The sequence below is a fragment of the Peromyscus maniculatus genome, chromosome 7 (genome assembly GCF_049852395.1).
Source record: "Peromyscus maniculatus bairdii isolate BWxNUB_F1_BW_parent chromosome 7, HU_Pman_BW_mat_3.1, whole genome shotgun sequence".
NCBI lineage: Eukaryota > Metazoa > Chordata > Mammalia > Rodentia > Cricetidae > Peromyscus > Peromyscus maniculatus.
This window is the reverse complement of record NC_134858.1, coordinates 91,996,875-92,020,523: the sequence shown is the minus strand read 5'-3', so window position 1 is coordinate 92,020,523 and position 23,649 is coordinate 91,996,875. Positions and strand designations below refer to the sequence as shown.

At 40.1% G+C, this 23,649-nt stretch overlaps 1 protein-coding gene across 1 annotated transcript; it reads left to right on the top strand.

The window, feature by feature from the left end:
- The first annotated feature begins 1,169 nt into the window (after positions 1-1,169).
- Dipk2a (divergent protein kinase domain 2A) lies at positions 1,170-21,987 on the top strand. The gene is made up of 3 exons (XM_006992038.3): positions 1,170-2,048; positions 15,276-15,579; positions 19,199-21,987. Exons 1-3 carry the CDS (start codon positions 1,392-1,394, stop codon positions 19,528-19,530), a joined length of 1,293 nt encoding a protein of 430 aa, XP_006992100.1. The 5' UTR covers positions 1,170-1,391; the 3' UTR covers positions 19,531-21,987.
- Positions 21,988-23,649: the final 1,662 nt, after the last annotated feature.

Here is a 23,649-nt window from a genome sequence, read left to right as displayed (position 1 = left end):
AAAGTTAAAAAGTGTTCTAATAGAACCTATTTTCAAGTTACTGCCGAAAAGCCCAGACCTTCTTCTAAAACTCAACGCGCTTTAGGCCACGTTATTTCCGTAGCTTGGTGTCGGTTTGAGATAATCAGCCAGCACAGGTACCGCACCTGACAACCCAGGGGTCCCCAAGGCCATCGCTACAGCAACGCGTCCTGGCAGCTCGACAGGCCTGGGCCCAGCCCGCGGAGCTTGGGGAGGGAAGCGGGCTCCTCGGGGACCCGCCTGGCGGCGCCGGTGAGGAAGGCTGCAGGGCGCCAGGACCTCATCCTGCCAGTGCTCACTCAGCGAAACTGTACATGCCTCCGCAGATACCATGCCAGCCCCGCAGCGATGGCCCGGAGCCGCTGCAGCGTCGCGCCCCGTCTGCCCACAGGGCCCCACCGCGCTAGGAAGCGCGCGACCCGAGGCTCCTGCCCGTCCAAGGACCCCGCCCCTGCCCACGCGCGCGACACACCATATAAGGCCCGGAGCAGGCGGCCCGGCCCCGCCCCCAGGCTCCGGCCCCGCCCCGCTCCGGCCCCGCCCCCTCGGTCTCGGTCCCGCCTCCGCCTCCGCCCGCTCCGGGGAAGCGGAGGCTGTGGCTCCCGTAGTGCACTTTTCTCTCCGCCCTCTCCCTTCGGAGAGCCTTTCCACAAAGGCCTCCGGCGCGCCCGGGGAGCCCGACCGTCACACAAGAGTAACCGTTACTGAAGGGCTCCGGCTGCGGAGCTGGCGAGCTCCGCCCTCCCGGGCGCGCCTTCCATCCGTTTCCCACCCCCCCCACCCCCGCCCATCTCCACCCCCGCCTCCCCGCGAGCCCGCGCTGACGCTTCCCAGCGGCGCGCTCGACCCGCCCCCGGCTCCGCCCCTCGCTCCCGGGCGTGCCCGCGCGTGGGGCCCGCCGCAACCACCCCTCCTCAACACCGTAGCTTCTCGAGTGGGAGGCGTCCGGGCTCCTCACCGCCACCCCATCCCCTCCCGCGCGCGCGCCGCTCGCCCGGGACCAGGCGGCGCAGCTCCAGCGTCCCGGGCCGGGCGGGAGTGCGCGTGCGCGCGGCCGCGGCGGGCAACCCCCCCCCCCCCTCCCAACTCCCCGTCTCTCCTTCCCTCCTCCTCCCCTCCCTCCGCGCCTCTATAACTTGGCGGGCAAGGAGGCGGCGCCCGCGGAGTCGGAGGGCGGGGAGCTCGGAGGAGGGCGCCGGGAGTTGTGGAGACTGTGGACCGGGAAGTCGCCGCGCTCGGCCGGCGCAGCCCGCTCGCGGGGCTCCCTCGCTGCCGCCCTCCGTCTGCGCCGCGGGGCCTCGGCGCCGCCGTGGGGCGGCTCGGGGTGCGCTCGCCCGCCCCGGCCCCGGCCGCTGCCGCGCGCGGGCGGGATGTGGCGCCTGGTGCCCCTGAAGCTGGGCCGCCTGTCCCGTGCACTGAAGCTGGCGGCTCTCGGCAGCCTGTTGGTGCTGATGCTGCTGCACTCGCCGTCGCTGCTCGCCTCCTGGCAGCGCAACGAGCTCGCCGACCGGCGCTTCCTGCAGCTCAATAAGTGCCCGGCGTGCTTTGGCACGAGCTGGTGCCGCCGCTTCCTCAACGGCCAGGTGGGCTTCGAGGCGTGGGGCCGCCTGCGCCTGCTGGACTTCCTCAACGTGAAGAACGTGTACTTCGCGCAGTACGGCGAGCCCCGCGAGGGCGGCCGCCGGCGCGTGGTGCTCAAGCGCCTGGGGTCGCAGCGCGAGCTGGCGCAGCTCGACCAGAGCATCTGCAAGCGGGCCACCGGCCGGCCGCGCTGCGACCTGCTCCAGGCCATGCCCCGCACCGAGTTCGCGCGCCTCAACGGGGACGTGCGGCTGCTCACGCCGGAGGCGGTGGAGGGCTGGTCGGACCTGGTGCACTGTCCTTCGCAGCGCCTGCTCGATCGCCTGGTGCGCCGCTACGCCGAGACCAAGGACTCGGGCAGCTTCCTGCTGCGCAACCTCAAGGACTCGGAGCGCATGCAGCTGCTGCTCACCCTGGCCTTCAACCCCGAGCCGCTGGTGCTACAGGTAGGCGCGGGCCTGGGGCCGTCACCGCTACCTGGGCGCGGGGGCTCTTCAACGCCAGAGGGAGTGCGTCCCCAACTCTCCCCGAATGCCTTCCCGCGAGTTTCCTTCCGCCCTCCTGTCGGTCCCCGTCTGGATGCCAGGTCCAGTGCTGTCGCGTGCCCTTGTACCCTTCCCAGCCTCTCCCGAGTGCTTGGACATTACGGTCACCCTTCCCTTGCTGTCCCCTCTGGCTAGCCTAACTTTCCTGAGTCTGCCTCTGTTTTATTCCTTAGCTCATCTCCCTGATAGTCACTCAGCTAGTTCTGGGACCAGGTGGGGACGATGAGTTCACAGGGTGGGATGGTGGTAAGTGAAGGGGGCTAATCCGTGGCTCGTGCTTTGCGTGGCATAAGAAGCCGAGAGATGGGAAAAAGTTAGTGTTGGATTTGGGCTGGGAAGGCTGAAGGCCAAAGTGGGCATTTGCATCCTGATCTGGTGATCTGCTCTAGTCATATGGTAATCCGGTTAAGGAAGGAATTAAAGTGTTTAGGTTAGAGCTAGGAGCGAGGAGAGAAGGTTCTCCTGGCCTCCTGCCCAACAGACGTGTTTGCTCTCCTCTGACTTTGTTTTGAAAATAAATGTGCCTTCCAGGATAGAATGGAATCCTTTTGCTGGTGGCTGCAAGAAGAGAAAAGATAAGAGAAAAATCCCGTTTATCTTTGGAGTAATTTGTGTTTCTCCACACCCCACCCCTGCCGGCTGAAGTGCTGTGCCCTTGGGCAGTGATTGCAGAGGAGGGGTGTGATCCCTCTTGACTGCAGGAAAAGTTACCAGTTCTGTACGTCAAGTACTAGAGAAAGTGATTTTAAATTAACCACAAGTAATTGATTGTGTAGTTCACACCCTTTCTCTGCTAAGAATGTCACTAATGGCTAGAGGGGTTTGGACCTTGTTTTTGTTGTTGATTGAACTATGAATAAGAATGTACTGTATTTATGGCTCTTTTTTTTTTTTTAAGTTTTCTACTTACATCTTAGTCGAGAGAAATCAGCCTTGATTAGTTCAGCCACGTAGTCTTAACACGAATATTTGTTAAGATGAAGTTCTAATGTGAGTCTTAGTAAAATTTTAAGGTGCCGTTAGGATATAATGTGATGGGTCACTTTTAACGTTTAGATTGTGTGATAAATACTGTTTTATCTCTGATCGATAGTGAACAGTGTGTAAACTCGGTTAAATTTACCTTGGAGAATTATTTTATTCATTGGTTTCCAGACTAGTGAGTCCCTAAAGGTTGAGTCCCTAAGTATAAGTATGATTATTCCTCCCCACGCCCCCTCACCCCCCAGCTATATTTGTATCAGTAAGGTTGGTCCCTGGACGAAGCTTAGCTCTGGGGTCCCCAAATTTAGCACTGAACTTAAGGTATTTACAGTTCCTGCATTTAAAATACTAAATGCCCATTGAACAATTTTTATCAGGTTGACTCTGAGTAGAGATACATTAGGAACAACTAATATTAAGATTAATATCTCAGAAACACTGTGTTTGCTTCTTTATAAACATAGGAGTCTGAACTTGAGAAACTTTGGTATGTAATCTCCACACAGCAAAGCTGCCTCTTACAGGAAGCTTTTGTGTCGTGGCAGTCTTGGCGTTTTCAGCTTGCTTTGCAGTTGAGATAGTCGAGCGTGCTTGTGTCTTGTGTCCTGACTAACTCTTCCCCACACTGCTCATTTTCATCTTTGTTGATGATGTGGCATTTTTCTCACTTTATTTGAAACATAATGACACAATTGCTCTGGGTGAATGATTAGGTTACCAAGAGTACAGGGTTAATGTAGTATGTGAGAAAATGTGTACTAGATTGTGGCATCTTTAATTTAGACAGCTCAGCTCCCAGGGATAGTACTAATACTCCATTATGTTATCTACTTGGAAAAGACACATTTTAGAGTTCTTAACAGTGTGATAGTGGCTTTTCTTTTCTTTTTTCTTCCCCTGAGTAGACAGAGTTTGACCTAAGATCCTGGATTAGCTGCTTCCCTTACGTAAAGAAACAGTTGATCTTGGGTAGAGAGCTTGAAAGTATGAATGGTGTGATTGAGAATTGTTGATGTCATAAATGATTAAGTTGGGAAATAGATCCACATTTGTACTCAAGAATGCTTCTTATATAGTAAATCAGATGATGATTTGCATTACTTTTTAGCTGTGCAGACAGTACATTTAGTACGTGCAGTTTCTATAAAGCCAGCTGTCTTGATAGTTAAGATATTGGTGCTGATAGGAAAGTCACTCACAACTACTGCTTTACTGATGTATACTTTTGCTTCATATAGTTTTTAAAAGTGTTTTGAAGGAGCTAGGGCTTTACAGCTTAAAGACAAATCACCTTTCAGTTTTTTTCCAGGAGAGGGAGCCACTTAACGAATTTTTGGAATGCTTGATGTCAAACTAGATTTTGCTTATTGTCCAGTTAGTTATTTCTATTGTCCAAAATTTTAGGGGGGGGGGCCTTTTGAGCTTATGTTATCAAACTGTTCTTCACAAAAGTAACAATAATAATGCTTATAAGTTAATTACTTAAAAATTACAGTACTAGTGAAAAAATGAGAATACAGATTCATTTAACTCGTTAGCTCTTCAGATTTTAAGAAACAGTGGGAAATGAAGTGCAGGGTGTCATCTGTAAGATACACACACCTCTGTTAACTGTGGATTGTGCTGCCCCTGTTCCACTGTTGCTGTTGCCTACTGGTCTCACCGGTTAGTCTGCCTTCTAGGAAAGCTGTTCTGAAACAGACTAGACAGTCCTCAGGATCTCAGTCATATCAGAAACTGTTCCCTTTACGTTTTCACCCATCAAGAGGTATATTCTCACGCCTAGCAGGCCCTCGTCCTGTGGAGGGGCAGGGAAGTATTGAGAGGCTGTTTTGTTGGGTTTTGTATGTGTAATAACCATCTTGGATCGCTAGAAATGGAAGAAAAACATTGAGAGGTGTTCTGCTGGTAACTTTTCTGTTGGTATTTGTGCTTGCTGTCTGTTCTTGATGGGGTGGGGGGAGGTCTGGGTGGGGAGTGTCTGGAGACGCTGAATCTCTGCCACTGTCTGTGACCCACCTAGGAGTCCTGGCAAGTGAAGAAAGCCCTTGGTTGTTTTAGGGGGAAGAGCCAAGAATTCGTTTAATTATATTATATTGGTAGAACTTTATTTGCTTACATTTTCTGAATCATGGTTTTAATAGGACTTAATTTTTATAGTATGCAATTATTATTGTTCAAGCTGTGGCTTTTAAGCTTTCCTTTTACTTGTAAAACGCAAAATATATACAGAGCATTTGTGTAGGGCTTGATGCATGGTGTAAACAGTGAATAAATGGACAGAAAGGTGACTGTAATCACCTAGTGCGTTTGGTCAGTTGCCGGAAACATGGTTGGAGTGTGGATCTGACAGAATGTGAACCCAACCTCAGCTATACTGATCTCATCCGTTCTGACAGAGCCAATGGAATTTGGTAGAGAACATTCAGTAGTGTTTTGGCCTTAGCAGCAGTGTGTGTTCAGGAGGATGTACTTCCAGGTGCCTTGTTGAAAATAAGTTTTTGAAGTAGACAAAGAGGATAATGATCATTTAGATGAAAGTTAGGATAAGTTGACAAGCATTAATTTTTTATATGGTAACTTTTATTTCTCTTAAATGGGTCTGTTGAGTTAGGTCCTTTGATTCTGCTATGTTGGGGGACTCAGATTCTTGATTTGAGAAATTTATTTTTCTTTCTTGCTGTTGTTTGTTTTCTAAGTTTTACTAATGGATTTAGCTAATCTCTTCTAAAAGAGGATTGGAAGACTGGGGTACTAGGTCTCTGCTAGGGTGTGAGCTTGAGGCCAGAGCGAATCATCTTTGAAGCTTTTCTTCCTATCTCTAAATTTTACACACTTGTAATCAGATTTCAAAACCAAGGCAAAAATCCTCTTAAGGAGGAGAAGACTACAGAGCCTTGCATCTTGTTTAGCAGTTTCTAGAATGGATGTTTTCTACTTTGGAGATTTCAAGCAGTAGTCTATGGAGTCCCCTTCAGTTTCTCCCTCTCGAAGCTGATTTTAATAACTGGATTCCTACATTTAGCCTTCGAAACCCATTAGAGATTGATGCTGTGTTTTCCTTTTGGTGCTCAGCTCAGTCTTCCAGCTTCAGCCTGCAGTGCTAGGTTTGCAGCTGTGAATCTCAGGCCGTCCAGGGCAGAGGGAGCACTTTTTATCAAAGTTCCTAAGCTTTTGAATCTCACTTGTGTGCTTATAATTGAGGCTTCATCAATATGTTTAACACTTGACCAAACTTCATGAAACTACAAATAAACACACACACACACACACACACACACAAACAATTTGATATACTTCAGGTCCAAAAATGAGGAAAGAATTTATTTATTTAAATTAGGAAAGCCAGTGAAACAGACATCCTTAAGGAAACATCACTTCATATTATTTCTACTGCATGGGCTTAGTCTGCGATCCTTACATTTGTTGTTAGGAATAGAGATCTTTTTGTCTTTGTTGGTGCTTACTCTGCTTGCTGTAGGTTGGTATTTCTGGTCTTGGGTGGCTGGTTAGTTTTCCAGGTGATTGTCAGCCTGGTTTTTGTTCAACTTTTCTACCTTGTAGCTGCTCTGACCTATGTTACTGTCATTGATTGCTTCTAAGTTTTCACAGAATGCTTCTAAGTTTTCAATTTCATTCCTGTACCTTCCATTCATCACCTGAATAGTAAACTAAAAATGGCCTTGGGAATGTAGAGACTTGCATTTCTTAGACACACAGTGAATTTTAAATGGTTGTGAAATAGCTTAAAGACTGAAAATGATGAGTCTAAGGTGGGGTGGATAGTTATCCATCCTAGTTATAAACCCTGCAAATTTTTATTTTTTACCATAAACTCTTGATCTTCCTGTCCTACCTACCAAGTCCTGGGATTACAGGTATGCGTCACCAAGCCTGGCCTTTGGAAAGTTTTAGGAGTTATATATTGAAATCATTTATCCAATTTATAGTTGCAAAGAGGAGCTATCTATGCAATATTACAGAGCTTGTTAGAATTGCAGTCAAAATAATTGAATTTTGCTTGTTCATTTGGCAAATTGTCTTGTAAGGCATTTGCATTAAAAAGTTAGAGAGACTGTCCTGGGTCACAAGTAGAGCTAGCTTAGTGTTTAGGACACACACACACACACACACACACACACACACACACACACACACACTTACCAGTTACAATCATTACATCATTATAAGCCCAGAAGTGAAAGTATATACACATCATATGTCCCATTTAGGGAGGGATACCTGGGTCCATCATAAAAGTAATATATGCCTTTTTTTTCAGGGGAGGGGGCATTGAATACTGAAGGGTGTGGGATTTTGCCAGTACAGAGGTAGATAGTGGGTGGTAGGAAGGTGGGGTCTGGGTTGAAATTGTGCCCATTTATATTCTGTAATAACATGAAGTTATTTGATGACACGGGACAAGTCACTCAAATGCTTCCGGCCTTGAAGTTTAATTAATAAAATGAGGATGTTAGTACTTACCAGACAGGATTGTTTTAAAGATGAAAGGAGATGGGATATTAAATTAATATGTGTAAAATATCTTTAATTTATAAACATAAGTCATTAGATTATATTATTTGCAAGTTTTTTAGTTTTCAGACAGCTATAATAGTTAAAAGATTATCTTTAATACATTATGCTGATATATGTGTCAGATTACATAGTTTTTGCCTTGACAGATATTCATATACCACTTCCCTTCCATATATGTGTGTGTGTGTGTGTGTGTGTGTGTGTGTGTGTGTGTGTGTGTGTGTACTTCATAGCTATTACTTCAGGCTCCAGTTTACAGGGAACAGTCATTTAAAAGGGGGAGGGGGAGATGTGTTAGACATTTCTTCCATATGAGGTAAGTGGAGTAGCATAACTATCATAAATACAAAATAAATCATTTATTTTTCTTGGTAAATAATTAATTATAATTTTATTCAGTACACTGACATTGATGAACGATATAAAAGAGAAATTACATCTGAGTTCCTATGGCATTGCTGAGTACTGCCATCAACTGTTCTATATACCCTTGGCTCACAGCAAGAATGACAGATCAGGATGCAGTTTGTACAGCTTCTGCTTTCTGGATCATTATGTTTGGGTAGTACACAAGAACAAGATAATTTTAAATTTTACATATGAAGAAGAGGACAAGGAAGATCTCTGGTGATAAGAAATCAGGGCCTCAAGTGGGATCTTGTGTGGGAGTGAGGTACCCATTCGGGATGAGCTCAGAATTTATTTTCAGAGCAGCGGAGAATGAGAAGTAGTTTTAGAGAGTGCTTTAAGGAAGACGAGAGGGACAGTAACTTCTAAGACGTGCTATTGGGTTAAGATGGGAAGGGAGGGAAGTGAGTAATCTCTGCGTCCATTATTAGACCCCATTGTAAAAAAGCACAGAGAAGAATTGGGCGGGGGAATTTGTTTCATCTTAAATTTAAGACAACCAGAATCCTAATCTCCATAAACTAGCACCAGACATTTATTTAATGGTGGGAGGAGACACTACTGTTAACAGATGTTTTACTGTCCTTAAGAAGGCCGGAGCTTTGGAACCAAGGAAGTCAGTACTGTGTTAATGAAAGTAAGATCACATTCTTAGGTCATTGGATGGTAAAGAAACGTTGTTCTTATTTCTTCTATTGCTTTTTTTTTTTTTTTTAAGCTGGGAGCAAATGTTTTCATGTAGCATTTGTACTTACACATTCAGGTTTGAAATGTGGGTAACAGTTGCTGTTTGTGCAGGAGGTAAGAAAGGATCTGTTGAGATAAGCTGCATAAAGCTTTGCCAAGTGAGTTTTGGGGGTAGATTTCTTTTTACAAGATGACTTATTTCTATTTAATTTAGATAGGTTTTTGTTGTTAATGTATTTGACATTGGTTTCCAGTTTTGCATACAGCCATTTGACATGCCATTCAGTGAATAAAACCACCTTGCTATTTTCAAAGCATTGGTTAGTGTTGGAATTTGAGGTGGGTGGAAAATGGCATTCAGAAAATGATTTCATGATAAATGAGATATATCTTGAGACTTCAAATATTTTGAGTTTGTAAGGTGTCTGCTGTATTTGTGGTAGATTTTTGGCCACTCTTTCCCAATATAAATTAAGAAGCTAAGATCTTAGAGAAAGTCTAGCAAAAATTAGGTAACTATTGAATCATCTAGTAACTTTACTGTACCCCTCTAGACAGTTCACAAAACTGTGAACATTAGTCTGTCACCAGCACAGCCCAGCTGACTAATCTGTATAAACAGCTGTTACAACATGCATTGCCACACTGGGATTTCATTCAGATTTGTGTTTTTTTAAATAATTTTAAGATTGAAATTAAACCTTTACACATTTCTGTACTATTTATAACATTTGCTTTCTTAAAATGTTCTTAAGTTTGATTCTTGTTTATTTTTTGTGTAGAAATGCTTGTTATACAAAAACTGATGGACCTTTAGATTGTATATTTTAATGGTTGGTAGGCTTTTTGAAGTTAGTTTATATTAGGAATTCCCTCTTTAAAAAAATTAATCCTAAATGGCAGCACCATTTCTTATGTGTTTATTTGATGTTTCTTGTGAACTGCAGTTATCTATCTTCCAATAGAATGCTATGAGCTCCTGAGTGATTATACAAATTGTATTCTTCTATGAAAAGATTTGGGGCAATTAAAATTTATTATGTGAAACGAATTTTGGCTACATAGGAGAAAAAGACAGGAGAACATAAGTCTTTATAAGTTGACCTTATTTTAATCTGTGGTTTTTTGTTTTTGTTTTTGTTTTTGTTTTTGTTTGTTTGTTTGTTTGTTTTTGTTTTTCGAGGCAGGGTTTCTCTGTGTAGTTTTGGTGCCTGTCCTGGATCTTGCTCTGTAGACCAGGCTGGCATCGAACTCACAGAGATCTGCCTGGCTCTGCTTCCTGAGTGCTGGGAGTGCCGCCCGGCGTATTTAATCTGTTAGTCTCAGGTCATTTATAGCAAAATAGTAAGTCATTTGAGAGCTCTGTTTTCTTCCTGTGTAAAACTGGAATGATATTTGTTCCATTGTCTTCAGTCAAGCAGTCCAAGCAAACTTTCTAGAGAACTGCTTCCCCAAATCCACATATTCATCATGAAATGTGCTTATTTTCCTGACATGTTTTAAGACATCTATGAATGACACCTTCTAATCGTGGCCAAGAACCACGCAATCCAATCCCTTCCTTCTAGAACCTTTTAGTTCATAATGGGCTATACAAGTTTGTTAGCAAATTTTCTAAAATACATGGTATTTTGAATATGTATAACACATCCATAAATACTAATAATACAGGACTTTAAAAATTGGTGACATGTACAAAACAAATTCCAAATGCTTCATTAACCTGTTACTACCAAAGTACAAAACAAATTCATTGTATTTTAATGTTCACTAGAAAGAAAGTGGGATTCAAATATGTTGAGTTGGTTATGTGAATTATAAATCTAATTTATTCTTATTAATACAGTGTTAACTGGCCTAAAGTCCAAGGGTATTTAAAAAAAGCCAGGCCAGCTATAGTTCTTTTTGCAGTAGCCCAGGTAGATTCAAGGCATATTGCTACCCATTTTCAATCCAGTATTCCACTGTTTAAGAATTTTCTCAGATTTTATAAAGGTAACTTCATATGCTATTAACACATAATGGCATTCCACAAGCACATATTATGGTACAAAATAACTTCAGATTATTTCTATTACATGATCTCTATTTAGGCCAAGCCCAAGTGTGCTATTAGACCGACTATAGGTGTGGTAAGTACATCCCAGGCTTAGGTTAACATAGGAAACTGTGTTCTTGGTGAAAAGAATTGCCCATGAAGCTGTAGCAAATGATTGAGAGAAGTAGCTTGACTGTTGGAGTCTGGAGTGGGAGGAGGAAGGAGTATGTTCAGGTATTGAGAGGTAGAGGTTGAAGTGGACAGTTGACTCTACCTTTATCATTTCAAACCCATTATTATATGCTGTACAGTATTTTTTGTATTAGTGTAGAAATTTTGTTTAAGACTGTATGTTACAGAAAGTGTAATACCTCTGAATTTTCTTGTCTTTTTCCATAATCTTGACATGTAAGTTGTATATGAGCTCCATGAGCTTTTTTGTTGTTGTGTTTTTGTTTTTTTGTATAGTGGAAGATGACCTTAGTAAATTTCTGGCTTTTAGACAGTGTCAGTGTGTCCATTGTTGTTATTGACATCACTTGAATTTTGTGGTAGTCAAATAGCTTATGGTTTTATTGCCCAAGAATAAACAAAATGCCTAAACACGATAATTTATTATTATTATTATTATTATTTTACAACACCATTCAGTTCAACATAATAGCCACAGAATCCCCTGTTCTCCCCCTCTCGCCCACCCCTCCCCCAGCCCACCCCCCATTCCCACCTCCTCCAGATCAAGGTCTCCCCCGAGGACCGGGGTTGACCTGGTAGACTCAGTCCAGGCAGGTCCATTCCCCCCTCCCAGACCGAGCCAAGTGTCCCTGCATAAGTCCCAGGATTCAAACAGCCAACTCATGCAACAAGCCCAGGACCTGGCACCAATGCACAGCTGCCTCCCAAACAGATCAAGCCAAATGACTGTCTCACCCGTTCAGGGGGCCTGATCCAGTTGGGGGCCCCTCAGCCTTTGGTTCATAGATCCTGTGCTTCCATTCATTTGGTTATTTGTCCCGGTGCTTTATCCAACCTTGGCTTCAACAATTCTCGCTCATATAAACCCTCTTCTTACTCACTAATTAGACTCCCAGTGCTCCACCAGGGGCCCAGCCGTGGATGTCTGCCTTCAGATTCCTCAGTCCTTGGATGGGGTTTATGGCACCACTATCTGGGTGTCTGGCCATCCCATCACCAGAGTAGGTCAGTTCCTGCCGTCTCGCGACCATTGCCAGCAGTCTTTTGAGGGGGTATCTTTGTGGATCTCCGTGGGCCTCCCTAGCTCTCTGCTTCCTCCCCTTCTCACCTTCTCATGTAAACACGATAATTTTGCATTTCAAGATCAAAATACTTTATTTTTCAAGTTAATAGAAGGCATTTATAATATTTAGATCTTAGCAGTTAACCATGCTTAGATGCTTAGATTAGTTCTTTCAGTTAAGCTCTGTCTGTCTCTGTGGATCTCAGTTTTTTCCAGGGCCTTACATAATGTACAAGTGTTCTATTACAGCACTACATGCTACATAAAAGTAATTTCTATGTTTACATTAATGTTAGATAGTTGTCCTTGTGCTGCCACTAACTTAATTTTTGAAACACACTAACGGAAAAGCAAACATGCATATTTACAGCTGTTTTGTCCTTTTCTGTGGTCTTTATTTTTATAACATCGGTCTCTATGTTTTATACATGCATTCATACCTTACCAACATTTAGAAACAGTTGAGAGCCCCTTCTAGATCTGCAGTTGATACTGCTCTGAGTCTGAAGTTCCTCTCCTTTGCTTGAGAAACGTTTTCATGTTTTTTTCAGTTGTAAATAATTCAATAAAATAATTGCATATTTCAGAGTAAGTGAAATACTCTCGTTCTAGACAATTTGAATATCTGGTTTTCAAATTTTTGGTTTAAGTCAGTAAGTCTAGGCCTCCATAGTAAGCTTCTTAATCTAGGTTACTGTGCTATATACCCATAGGAGTTTGCTAATCAGAAGAAAAAAACCCCTCATATTTAATATTACTTTATATTTAACAAATCCAAGTTAAAAATGTCTCTCAAATTCTGCTTGGCTATGGTATTTTGCTTGTAAGCCAGAATTGTTTTAAATGAAATTATATAAATATCTTGGCTTCCAACCCTGAGCCTTTTTTTTTTTTTTTTTTTTTTGGTGCCGCAGTGTGTTTAATAAAAATTAGTTCTCATTAATGAAGAATATTTTGACTATACAATGAAAAAATACTGTCTTAGGAGCAAATGGTGTGACTTCACTGATTAAAGTTCTTCCAAAAGGTTAGGTAGCAAACTACATGAAAGAATTGTGGTGCTTTTCTTAAAATGAGGCATAAGATTTCAGTTAAAGATTGTCAGAAATCACTATGCTAATACACAAGTCGTTTAGTGTGACATTTGTTCATATATTTTACCCTCCTCTATGAGGGGCGCGGGTAATGAAGTGTACATTTGACTGTTGTTTGCCAGTTGGAAAGGCTCCAAAAACAAGGAGGCATTTGTACATGTGCAGATGTTGGCTGGGATCCCTTTTCTCTTGTTGTCAAAGACCATTTTATTTTCACAAAGATATGCTTGTGTCTGTTCTACAATATGGCGCATGAATAGTACAGTGTGTGGAGGTAGTTTTGTTTTACTTTTTACATGACAAAATAATGTAATTCCACATTCTTACATAATTTTTAGTGTTCCATTTTCATGTCAAGATCTTTATGCATTCACACTTCTGAGAAATAGCTAAGTCTGTTGTAGTCCTTTGTCTAACAAAAATGTCAAGGTTATGGGGTATTTTAAATTGTGAGCAAAGTTGAAATAGTGTGTGGTTTGTGAACAGTTTTTGCACTGTACATTTCACATGAGCAATCAGTCACTTTTTCTCAGTGCCCAAAATTAAAAAAAAATTGTTAAGGATTAAAAACATGTTTACCTCTAATTTCTAAGGGCTAAATAGTTGTTGACTTCCCAAAGTGAATCCATTAATTTACTATATTTAAGATCCACGGTATCTTTCCATGTAATTAGTATTTTGTCATAAAATATTTAAATTTAAAAGTAAAAGTTGTATATGCAAAGTATGATTGCTGTCTACTTATAGACCTAAAGGGGGCATAAGTGAGAACTGGGAATTTCAGGTGAGGTTTAGTTCTAAAGATGTTTCTTGTTCTAGCATAAAGATTTTAAAGTACAGATAGTCTGTTGGGACAATTAAAGATTTAGGCAAAATTATCATCACTTTTTTTTTTATGGAACAAGGAGGGCCATATCTCTGACTCTTTAAACGTACATACATTATTCAGGTTTCAGTAATAGAAGTGGGCTGCTGCGTTTTCTCTGTGATACTGTAAGGTTGTACTTACTGTCTCCTGGCTCACTTTCACTCTTCTTTGGTGCTGGTGTGAGTATAATCTCATTTTTTTTCCAGCTAAGAAGTACAAGAATGACACAAACCTGACATAGTAGTAATTCTACATGTGAAACTTATAAAAACTCTTAGCATGTTTTTTGTTTGTTTGTTTGTTTGTTTGATTTTTCCCTCCAGTAGTCATTTCTGTAGTGGCACATTTTAGCAGTAGAAAGTATCTTCAATGGGACTGGGAGTGTTGCTTAGTGGTAGAGTGTCTGGCATGCACAGGGCCCTGAGCTACCCACCCAGAATGGGATCATGGGCAGATCTAGTTGATAACTAAGTTGGAAATGACTTATTTATGGTTATAAAGGCATTACTTTTGATTTGGAACTAGAATCTTCCCAATAGTTAAAAAGCCCATTAGAAAATCTCACCAATGTGAAAAAGTTATTTTGAGGCTGGGGCAAGGGGGGAAGGGAAAGAAGATTCATACAAGACCATAGATGCTTAGGATGGAGGTTGTGTTAACCAAGATCAGTTTATTCTTTCCCATCTTGGCTATTGGTAAAAGTCCAAGAATCCTTCTCAACATTCTCTTGACTGCTTCTGAATTGGTTAAGCCTCTAGGACTGTACAAACTTTAGTAACTAACACCATATGATTTGTTCAGTGTCTGGTCTTCTAAAATAAAAGCCTGTGGCTAAACAGAGCCTCTATAGTTCACCCTTATTGCCCACATAGCACAGTGCCTAATCAGGTAAATAATTACTGGTTAGTGTATTTTCAAGACTGTCCATTCAAAAGAAACTGTTGTTTTGCTTTCATGTGTAGAATAAAAATATAGAGAAAAATATAAATATTTTTAGAATTGGTAATAAAGACAGTGTTTCTTGCCTTATATTCTAAGATACTGAAAAGTAATACTTGTCACAGATTTTAAATAAAAAAAATTTCCACACTTTTTTTGGGGTCTATAGTAATGGTATGAGTTAGGAGGGAAAATGAAGCTTATACTGAAGAACTGTACCTAGTAGGAATCTACTGAGAGCTACTCCTCTACTGGGGAGAGACTAAGGTAACTTCATCAGACTGTCTCATAATATTAAGAAATTCTTTTGTAGAGTTTTCCATCTGATGAAGGTTGGCCATTTGCAAAGTATCTTGGAGCTTGTGGAAGAATGGTTGCTGTAAATTATGTTGGAGAAGAACTGTGGAGTTACTTTAATGCACCATGGGAGAAAAGAGTTGACCTTGCTTGGCAGTTAATGGAAATAGCAGAACAACTTACAAACAATGACTTTGAATTTGCACTCTACCTCCTGGACGTCAGCTTTGACAATTTCGCAGTTGGTCCTCGAGATGGGAAGGTAATCATTGTGGATGCTGAAAACGTTTTAGTTGCTGACAAAAGACTAATTAGACAAAGTAAGTATTTAATTTTCATATTTGTCTTTTGTACATTTCCATGTTTAAATGTTATACTCATAATAAAAACTTAAGTTTCTTCTTAAGATGACAACCTTGTGTCTTTTTAAAATTTTTGTATAACCAGGATCAACAAATATTTGTTATACTTCTAATTAAATTTTCTTCATATTTAGTAAAATCCCATGTTTAAATGAATTACACCCCCCCTCCCCACCCTCTTGTGGAGTCTGTGGAGGTATGTGTACATGTAGGCACATCTTTTGCATACTGTGTTCTATGGTTTAGGACACAGCTTCTTAAACTGGGTCACGACCTCAAGGGGTTGCATAACCAATTGTAGGGGTTGTGAAAAAAATGTAGCAATAGTCAAAGGATTTTAAGTTGTGTAAGAAGCAAAAATTAATTCAAAATCAACTACATAATGAATCAGCAACATTTATACCAGAGAGTGCTTGTGTTGTATCACGTAACTTCACTGCAGCCTAGATTCTGAACACTGTGTGTGCTCTGCAAAGCACAGGACATACTATCATTCCACATGGCCTTTGCTACCTAGAATACCTTGTTGCATACTGGAGGCTATTGTGTCTTATGAATTGCAAACAATTTGTGTAAAATATAGAAATGTTGGACTACAGAAAACTTGCTGTTTTCCTACAGTTGTTCCGTGGCATATAAATATCAAATTAGTATATTTTTATATTGTATTATGTTAGAATATTTGATATTAAAAATGACTGTTTGAATTGCTGGCTTAAGTTTTCATTAAAAATCCGTTTGGGTTTGGGATTAGGAGAGATTGTTAGCAGTTTCTGAAATGACTAGAAACATAATTCTGCCATTTTCTAGTATGTATTTATACACAGTGGCATTCCCAGTATTGACTCTTATTACAAATTCAAAATATCCATCAGCTCTGGAAAATATTGAAATGCTATGTGCTTTGCAATATTAGATACAATAGTAGATACTCAAGTGAGAGCTAATTCTTACATTAAAAATAAACACACATTCATCTCATTAATAGGAAATTTTTCTTTCTTTAATAAGTGGTGCAACTATAGCTAATAATTGTTTTAGAATAATTTCTTATGTTTTTTTTAATCAGTAAATGTTTGGTTTCTGTTCCTATACATTCAGTGTTGTATAAACATTTCTTGAGCAAAAGGAGGTTATGTATGGAAAAAGTTGCAAGGACTTGTTTAATGCAAAAGGAAGTTTATGCTGTTACAGCTTATCAAAGTGTCAGCTTTAGTGGAGGCTTCATTTCTCTACAGGGCCTTACAGGAATGTTGTGTTTTTTTTCTTCTCTGGGGTTCTCATAGTGATGGTTTTGTCTTATTTTTAACTTGGATGGTGTCTAACACTGCAGATCTGGCCTCAGTCTAATTTATGATTATTATATCTCAGTCCATTTGTTTGTGAGCTCTCTGTATAATTGGTAGGTAATATATAGGAAATGTTTTGAAATTCAAATACCATAGTAATTTCATCATGTGAAGGATAAATAAAGCCTATATTCTAGAAGTAATTTGACTAGAAAAAGAAATGTTAGGGAAGTCACGCTCTCTCCTGAATCCTAACATTCAAGCTGGTAGCTTAGTAGCATCACAAGTTTGAGGCCAGCTTAGGGTACATACTGAATTAGAGGCCATCCTGGGCTACAGTGAGATCTTATCTCAACCCCCAAAACCCAAGAGTTGTTGGAGAATCTTAACTTTCTTAGCTTACCTCAACTCCTGACATAAGGGATATGAATAACTTTAGGTTACCTTCAGAATTCCCAAGTTGTGGTACCTGGCCCATGTGGCTGACCTGCATTTTCTATGTTCATTACAGTCATACTTAGCGCTTTCTTTTTTTAACATCCTGTTCAGATTCTATACTCACCAAGCTCTCTTCTGATGATCTCTTGCTCATGGATCCTTCCACAGGGAATGAATACCCTACTTGAGGGTCCTGCTCCCCTCTTCCTTTTCATATATTTGTGACTATTGTAGGATTGTATGTCATGCTTTCTGTTTTTAAAAGTTGTAGTCTGCAGAGCGGTGATGGTGCACACCTTTAATCCCAGCACTCAGGAGGCAGAGGCAGGTGGATCTCTGTAAATTCAAGGCCAGCCTATTCTACAGAGTGAGATCCGGGACAGACAGCCAGGGATACATGGAGAAAAAACCCTGTCTCAACAAAACAAAACAAAACAAAACAAAACAAAACAAAACAAAACAAAACAAAACAAAACAAAACAAAACAAAAAGAGTTGTATCCTGCTTTCTCCTAGCTAATGACAACAGCTTTCCCTGGCTTAAGTGGTTCTGACGACCTCTTATTGTTCTGGTAGAATCCAGATTTCTTACATGGCACAGTCTGTGTGACTTTGTCCTGCTATGCTTCATTTTAGTATCTGTCCATTATCCTTGATGCCTCAGGAATAATAAATAGCCTTTTGTTTCCCTAGATGAATCTTTTGCTTTTGGGCTTTCCTGAGTGCATTTTCCTGAGTGCATAAGGAGCCTCATTTCTGTTTTGTACACAGTAGTTACTTGCTCTTTAAGCTTTGACTTCACCAAGCATATGCTTGCTTTTGTGTTCTCTTATATGTGTTAGTCTTCTGAATTTAAACCCAGAAGTTCAAATCTAGTTCCATTCACATAAATGACAGGTGCACCTGAATGTCTTATAGCTATTTTATAATATAAAATATTTACACCATTATGTTACTATTACCTATCCTGCCATCCAGGTAGAACCTTGAACTTTTCTCACTAAGTCTTAATTTTTGTCTCAAATATTTCTTTGATATGGCTTTCCTTTCTGGACCTTCTTAAGTTGTTATGGTAACTTTTTAAAGTTACATTTATTTTGTGTGTTTGTGGGTGTTTATATGTGGGTGTGGGAATGCCGTGTTATATGTATGGAGACATGGTGTATATATGGAGGACAACTTGTGAGAATCTCTTGTCTCCTTCCATCATGTGGGTCATCAGGCTTACCTTTATCTGCTCAGCCATCTCACAGGACTGCTATGATTATCTTTGTCCCTCCTGTCTGTAGAAAGTTACTTTCTACAGCATATGATCATGCAAGTTAGTTTGTTTATTTTAGAGTCACTTGAATCTGTTTCCTGGTACTTGTCTCACATTCTAGCTGCAGTTCTGTTCTCAGCCAGGTGGACCAGTGTTCCTATGTTCATCCCTTTGCAGATACTGTACTGTGGGCTACAATGCTATTTTTCTCTCATTTCTTGATTTGTTATCTTTAAGATCTAAATCAAGTGTTCTTATGTAGCCTTCTGATGCTCCAGGCAGAAATCTAGATCTCTCCAGTCTTGTAGCATTTGATGATGCTTTATGATCCTTTTTATGTTAGAGAAAATCCTAGATGAACCTGAAAAATGGTAGGGGCCTTGTGTGATCCTTCTACCTGAGATGTCAATAAATGACATTTTGTGAATTAATATGTAAATTATTTATGAATTTTATTAATCAATATATTATTTAAATTTGCCAAATAATTTATGTATAAAAGTATAGAATAAATGTATGGTAATGGGGTGTTCTGTTAAGAGAACAGTAAGAAGGTTTTCAAATAAACTTTTCTGACTTTTCTCTCACAGATAAGCCTGAGAACTGGGATGTATGGTATGAAAGCAAGTTTGACGACTGTGACAAGGAGGCTTGCTTATCATTTTCAAAAGAAATTCTTTGTGCTCGTGTCACTGTGGACCACAATTACTATGCCGTTTGTCAGAACCTCTTGTCTAGACATGCCACCTGGCGTGGCACTTCTGGAGGACTCCTTCATGATCCACCAAGTGAAATTGCCAAAGATGGCCGACTGGAGGCCTTGCTGGATGAGTGTGCCAACCCCAAGAAACGCTATGGCCGATTCCAGGCTGCGAAAGAACTGCGCGGATATCTAGCACAATTAAGTCACAACGCGAGGTAGTAGATGGTGATCTTTTCTTTTCCTTTGCTGAAATAGCACTGGCAAAACTAAACCACCAAAAAACTGCCTAGAACAAAACAAAATGTGCAAGTATTACATCAGAGGATGATGAACTTGTTCTGATAGATCTTACATTAACATCCATCAAGATAAGACATTACTATACATCAAAGTTCACACGATGCTTCTGAGAGTCTGTTCTTCACTTTGTGGAGACTTGAGATACCATTGACTGCTTTCCCCTTCCCATACCTGAGTGGATTAATGATATTGTTACACTATTGGAAAGGAGTCTGATAGTTACATGGCTTGTGTATCAAAGGGTACTTGGTACTTAGTTTGCATTTCTATCATGATTTTGTGAATCTCTTGCATTTACTTTGAATGTCAAGTTAGATCGGCCTGTTTTATAGGCCACCTTTTCCTTCTGATGTGTAAAATTATTTTCCATTTTTTTTAAGTTTTACACACCCAGGTTACTATAGGTGTTTGCTTAAATTTTAATATAAGTAGTTTTCATTCAGTGCTATGCGATACATACTTTACTGTTAGAGCAGGACTCCCAGGTTTACTGTTTTTACAGAGATCTTAGTATTTCGTTATGTAAATAATTTACCTCCCCTCAACCTTCTGTGCTTCATTGCATGGTATCATTTCAGGTTATTTAAGAGTTTAATCCCTCAATGCCAGTAATTATAAATATACACTGAACATGATGTTCAACATATGCTACAAAATGTCACTGCGTCCTTTGTGAAAAGGCTTTAAGAAGAATACACTAGCAGTCTACACTTTGATAACATTGAAGAAACAATAAAATTCAATGTTTTTAAATGCTAACTAGTCCAAGATAGTAATGCATATGCCAAAGAAATATTAGACACATTCCATGTTTAGAACTGAAAATAGAATTGGTCAATTCTTAGCCCACTTCAGTGTTTTAGCTGTCACTTTTAAATTAAAATCTATCTGTTCCTTTGATGTTGACAGTTGAGCTACTGCTTTAAGAAAATGTATAACTTAAAGATATTGTACCATTTTATTCAGTGGTAGGTTTCTCAAAATGAACACAGTAATCAGTGTTAGAATTTAATTAGGCATCAGAACCTTTTACTTATTAATATATTCATAATTTTTACTGTAAAGCTTGTCTGCCCACTGTGATCTTCTTTACCCAATTGCTAAATATCAGAACATCAAATTTCAATATGTGAGTAGAAAGATTAACAAATAATGTGTAAAATTTTTGTCTATTTAAAAACTGTTCTATGTAAAAGTTGACTCTCAATAGCACAGGCAATATTTTTCTGTTTGAAGTTGTTGCATTGGTTTGCAGTAGAGTTTGGGGTAGTGTGCAGTAGTGGGTTCTGGACTGACTTACTGAAATCAGAAAGTGATTAAAACATGCACAACCAAAGCCAAGCTTGTCCTTTTCATTCATTCAGCAACTATTTATTGATCATCCATTCTGTACTAGGTGCATTCATAGCTGCTATACACCATCTAAACATGACGTGGTCAAGTAACTTATCAAATATATTAGCATAAGTACTTCTTAAGTTGATTCATTATTTAGGGTGACACTTTTCATGTTATTTGATTTTTGTGATGGAAATTCTCTTTCTACCATCTTAAATTAGTTTCTTATCCCAAAGTGAAGGGAGACGGCAATAAAGTTAATCCAAGTTTAAAAATGGGAAGGCCAAGGGTAAGAGATCTCCATTATCAACAGATTGCATTGTATTACTTCTTATACATCAGTATATTGCATAGCTCTCAATGAAACATTCAAGATTTTGGTAATCTAACTTTTTAATGTAACTTCGAAAACTTTTTGAGAGTAAGAAAAATCATCAACACTCCTTTGCTTCTTCCTTAGAACTACACTAAAATATACAATTTCAAAACAGCACCATTATATTTTCTACATATTCATAACATGGAGGCTAGAACTCACAGGAGCTGTCTGTGGGTCCAGAGCTTCCTACTTTTGGTGAGTGATTGTGGTTGTGATTATAGAGCAGAAAGTAAAGAAGCTCTCCGGGGAGTGATGGCTACTTCAGGTATAACCACCATGAGAGATTATGTGGAATTTTTTTTCTCTTTGGAGAAGGCTGAGAAGATAGTACAAGAATTAGGAATTTTAAATTACAGGGAAAAAATATGTATGTGAAAAGCAATAAATATTTTGTTCTCTTTGCTATCAAGATGTTCACATTCAGATATTTATTATACAGCAGCAATTTATATTTTTAATCATTGCCCATTAATAGACGCGGTAAAATATTTTTGAATCAAACATTTGGGGTTTGTATGTGCATTTAAATTGTCTTTTGTACTGTACGTTACTGTTTAATTTGAATATTTTATCAGAACTGTCTCCCTGTGCCTTTATAAAATATAAAGTTGTCTCTGCAACTTTTAATGATCTTAATAAAGAATACTTTAAGAACCATACTTTGCAGACTCTGTCTTCAACTATTCAAGTTTTTCTTGAATAAGAAAAAATTATTCCTGTCCCCACACATGCACTTTTGTTACAGTCTTTGGAAATTGCCTTGATTGGGTGTAAGCTGAGCTCAAACTGTATGTTTTCTTTTTCTGTAATAGTGACCCTTTAAAACTTACTACTAAGAACTGGAAAAAAAAGAAGCTTAGGAATTTTCAAATGTTCACAAGAGAATTTTATAATGTTCATAGCTAGTATACTCCTCCTTCCAAAGTTATCAACATTACTAAACTTCTTTCATCTTCATCAAAATCTGCTTCCCCCAGCTCATTTTGAAGCAAATTTAGCTGTGTCCTTTTATTCAGGAGTACACATTAAGTGTGTTATCTTCCAACAAAGCCACAGTGTAATTAATCAAAAATGAACAGTAATGCCTCAGTGTTGCCAAAGCAGAAAGTTCTTTTAAAAACCTTCTACTACAAGAATTCTGAACCACAGGGTGAATAGATGGAGCAACTTCATGACCAAGGGAGATGGTAACCAAAGTGGATTGAGACATATTCAGTATGTACATCTCTGAATTCAAGTGATATTGAAAACAGCAGCCCAAATCAACACCAAATCAATTATGCCACGTTTGAGAGGATATTGAAGAGTTACTGGGAAAACGTGGATAGAATAAAAAGAAGCCTCTTGCTTTATCTCTGGAAAAATCAAATGACACCAGGAAATTTTTGCAGAACACCTAGGATTCCAATTGATAAATGCACTGTTAGCATAAGGTTGCAATTCCTGATACATTAGCAAGTCTAAATAGTGGTCATACTAAAGCTATTGAAAGTTGATAGCACATTCATGGATCAGGATGGCAATTGGACCTGCAGTCCGACCTTACAATAACAGTGCTGATAAGACTCAGTGGCAAGTACCCAGTGACACCTGTGAAATGTCTTGCCAGAAAAGAACCAGTAATGTGGAATGTGGCCACATCCCTAATCCGTCCATTAATAGAAAGTATAAAAGGAAACTAATAAAAGAATAGAATTGGGTATAGGCAAAATTCAGATTCTGAGGTGTTCTATACAGTAAATGGCACAGTTTTCTTCAGTAAACTGTAGGGGAAAGCAACAGCATTAAGAGAGGTAAAGGAAATGCAAACTGTAGATGTAACCAACCGTCTTATTAAATAAGAAACACAGAAACAATGTAAAAGAGAAAGCCGAGAGGTCAGAGCTCAGAGCTAAAATCTCACCCTTCCTCCTCTGTGTCCCAGCTTCCCGAAAGAGCTATATCCTGTCTGTTCGTTTTTTTATAGTATGTTGTTCTGCCTTCTCATTGGTTGTAAACCCAAACACGTGACTGCCTCGTCACTGTCTGAATGTACAGCCCCCTAGGTCTTAAAGGCATATGTCTCCAATGCTGGCTGTATCCCTGAACACACAGAGATCTATGGGATTAAAGGCGTGTGCCACCACCGCCACACTCTGTCTATGGCTCTAATAGCTCTGACCCCCGGGCAACTTTATTTATTAACATACAATCAAAATCACATTTCAGTAAAATTAGAATACCACCACATTTCCCCTTTTCTATTTTAATAAAAAGAAAAAAAGCAAAAGGTTATAACTAACAAAAGAAAAACTATATACAAAAGTACAATAACTATATAC

Coding starts and splice junctions, on each gene's coding strand:
- Dipk2a (XM_006992038.3), top strand. CDS start 1,392: ATGTGGCGCCTGGTGCCCCTGAAGCTGGGCCGCCTGTCCCGTGCACTG. Junction 2,049..15,275: donor CCGAGCCGCTGGTGCTACAG/GTAGGCGCGGGC, acceptor ATTCTTTTGTAG/AGTTTTCCATCTGATGAAGG. Junction 15,580..19,198: donor CAAAAGACTAATTAGACAAA/GTAAGTATTTAA, acceptor TTTCTCTCACAG/ATAAGCCTGAGAACTGGGAT.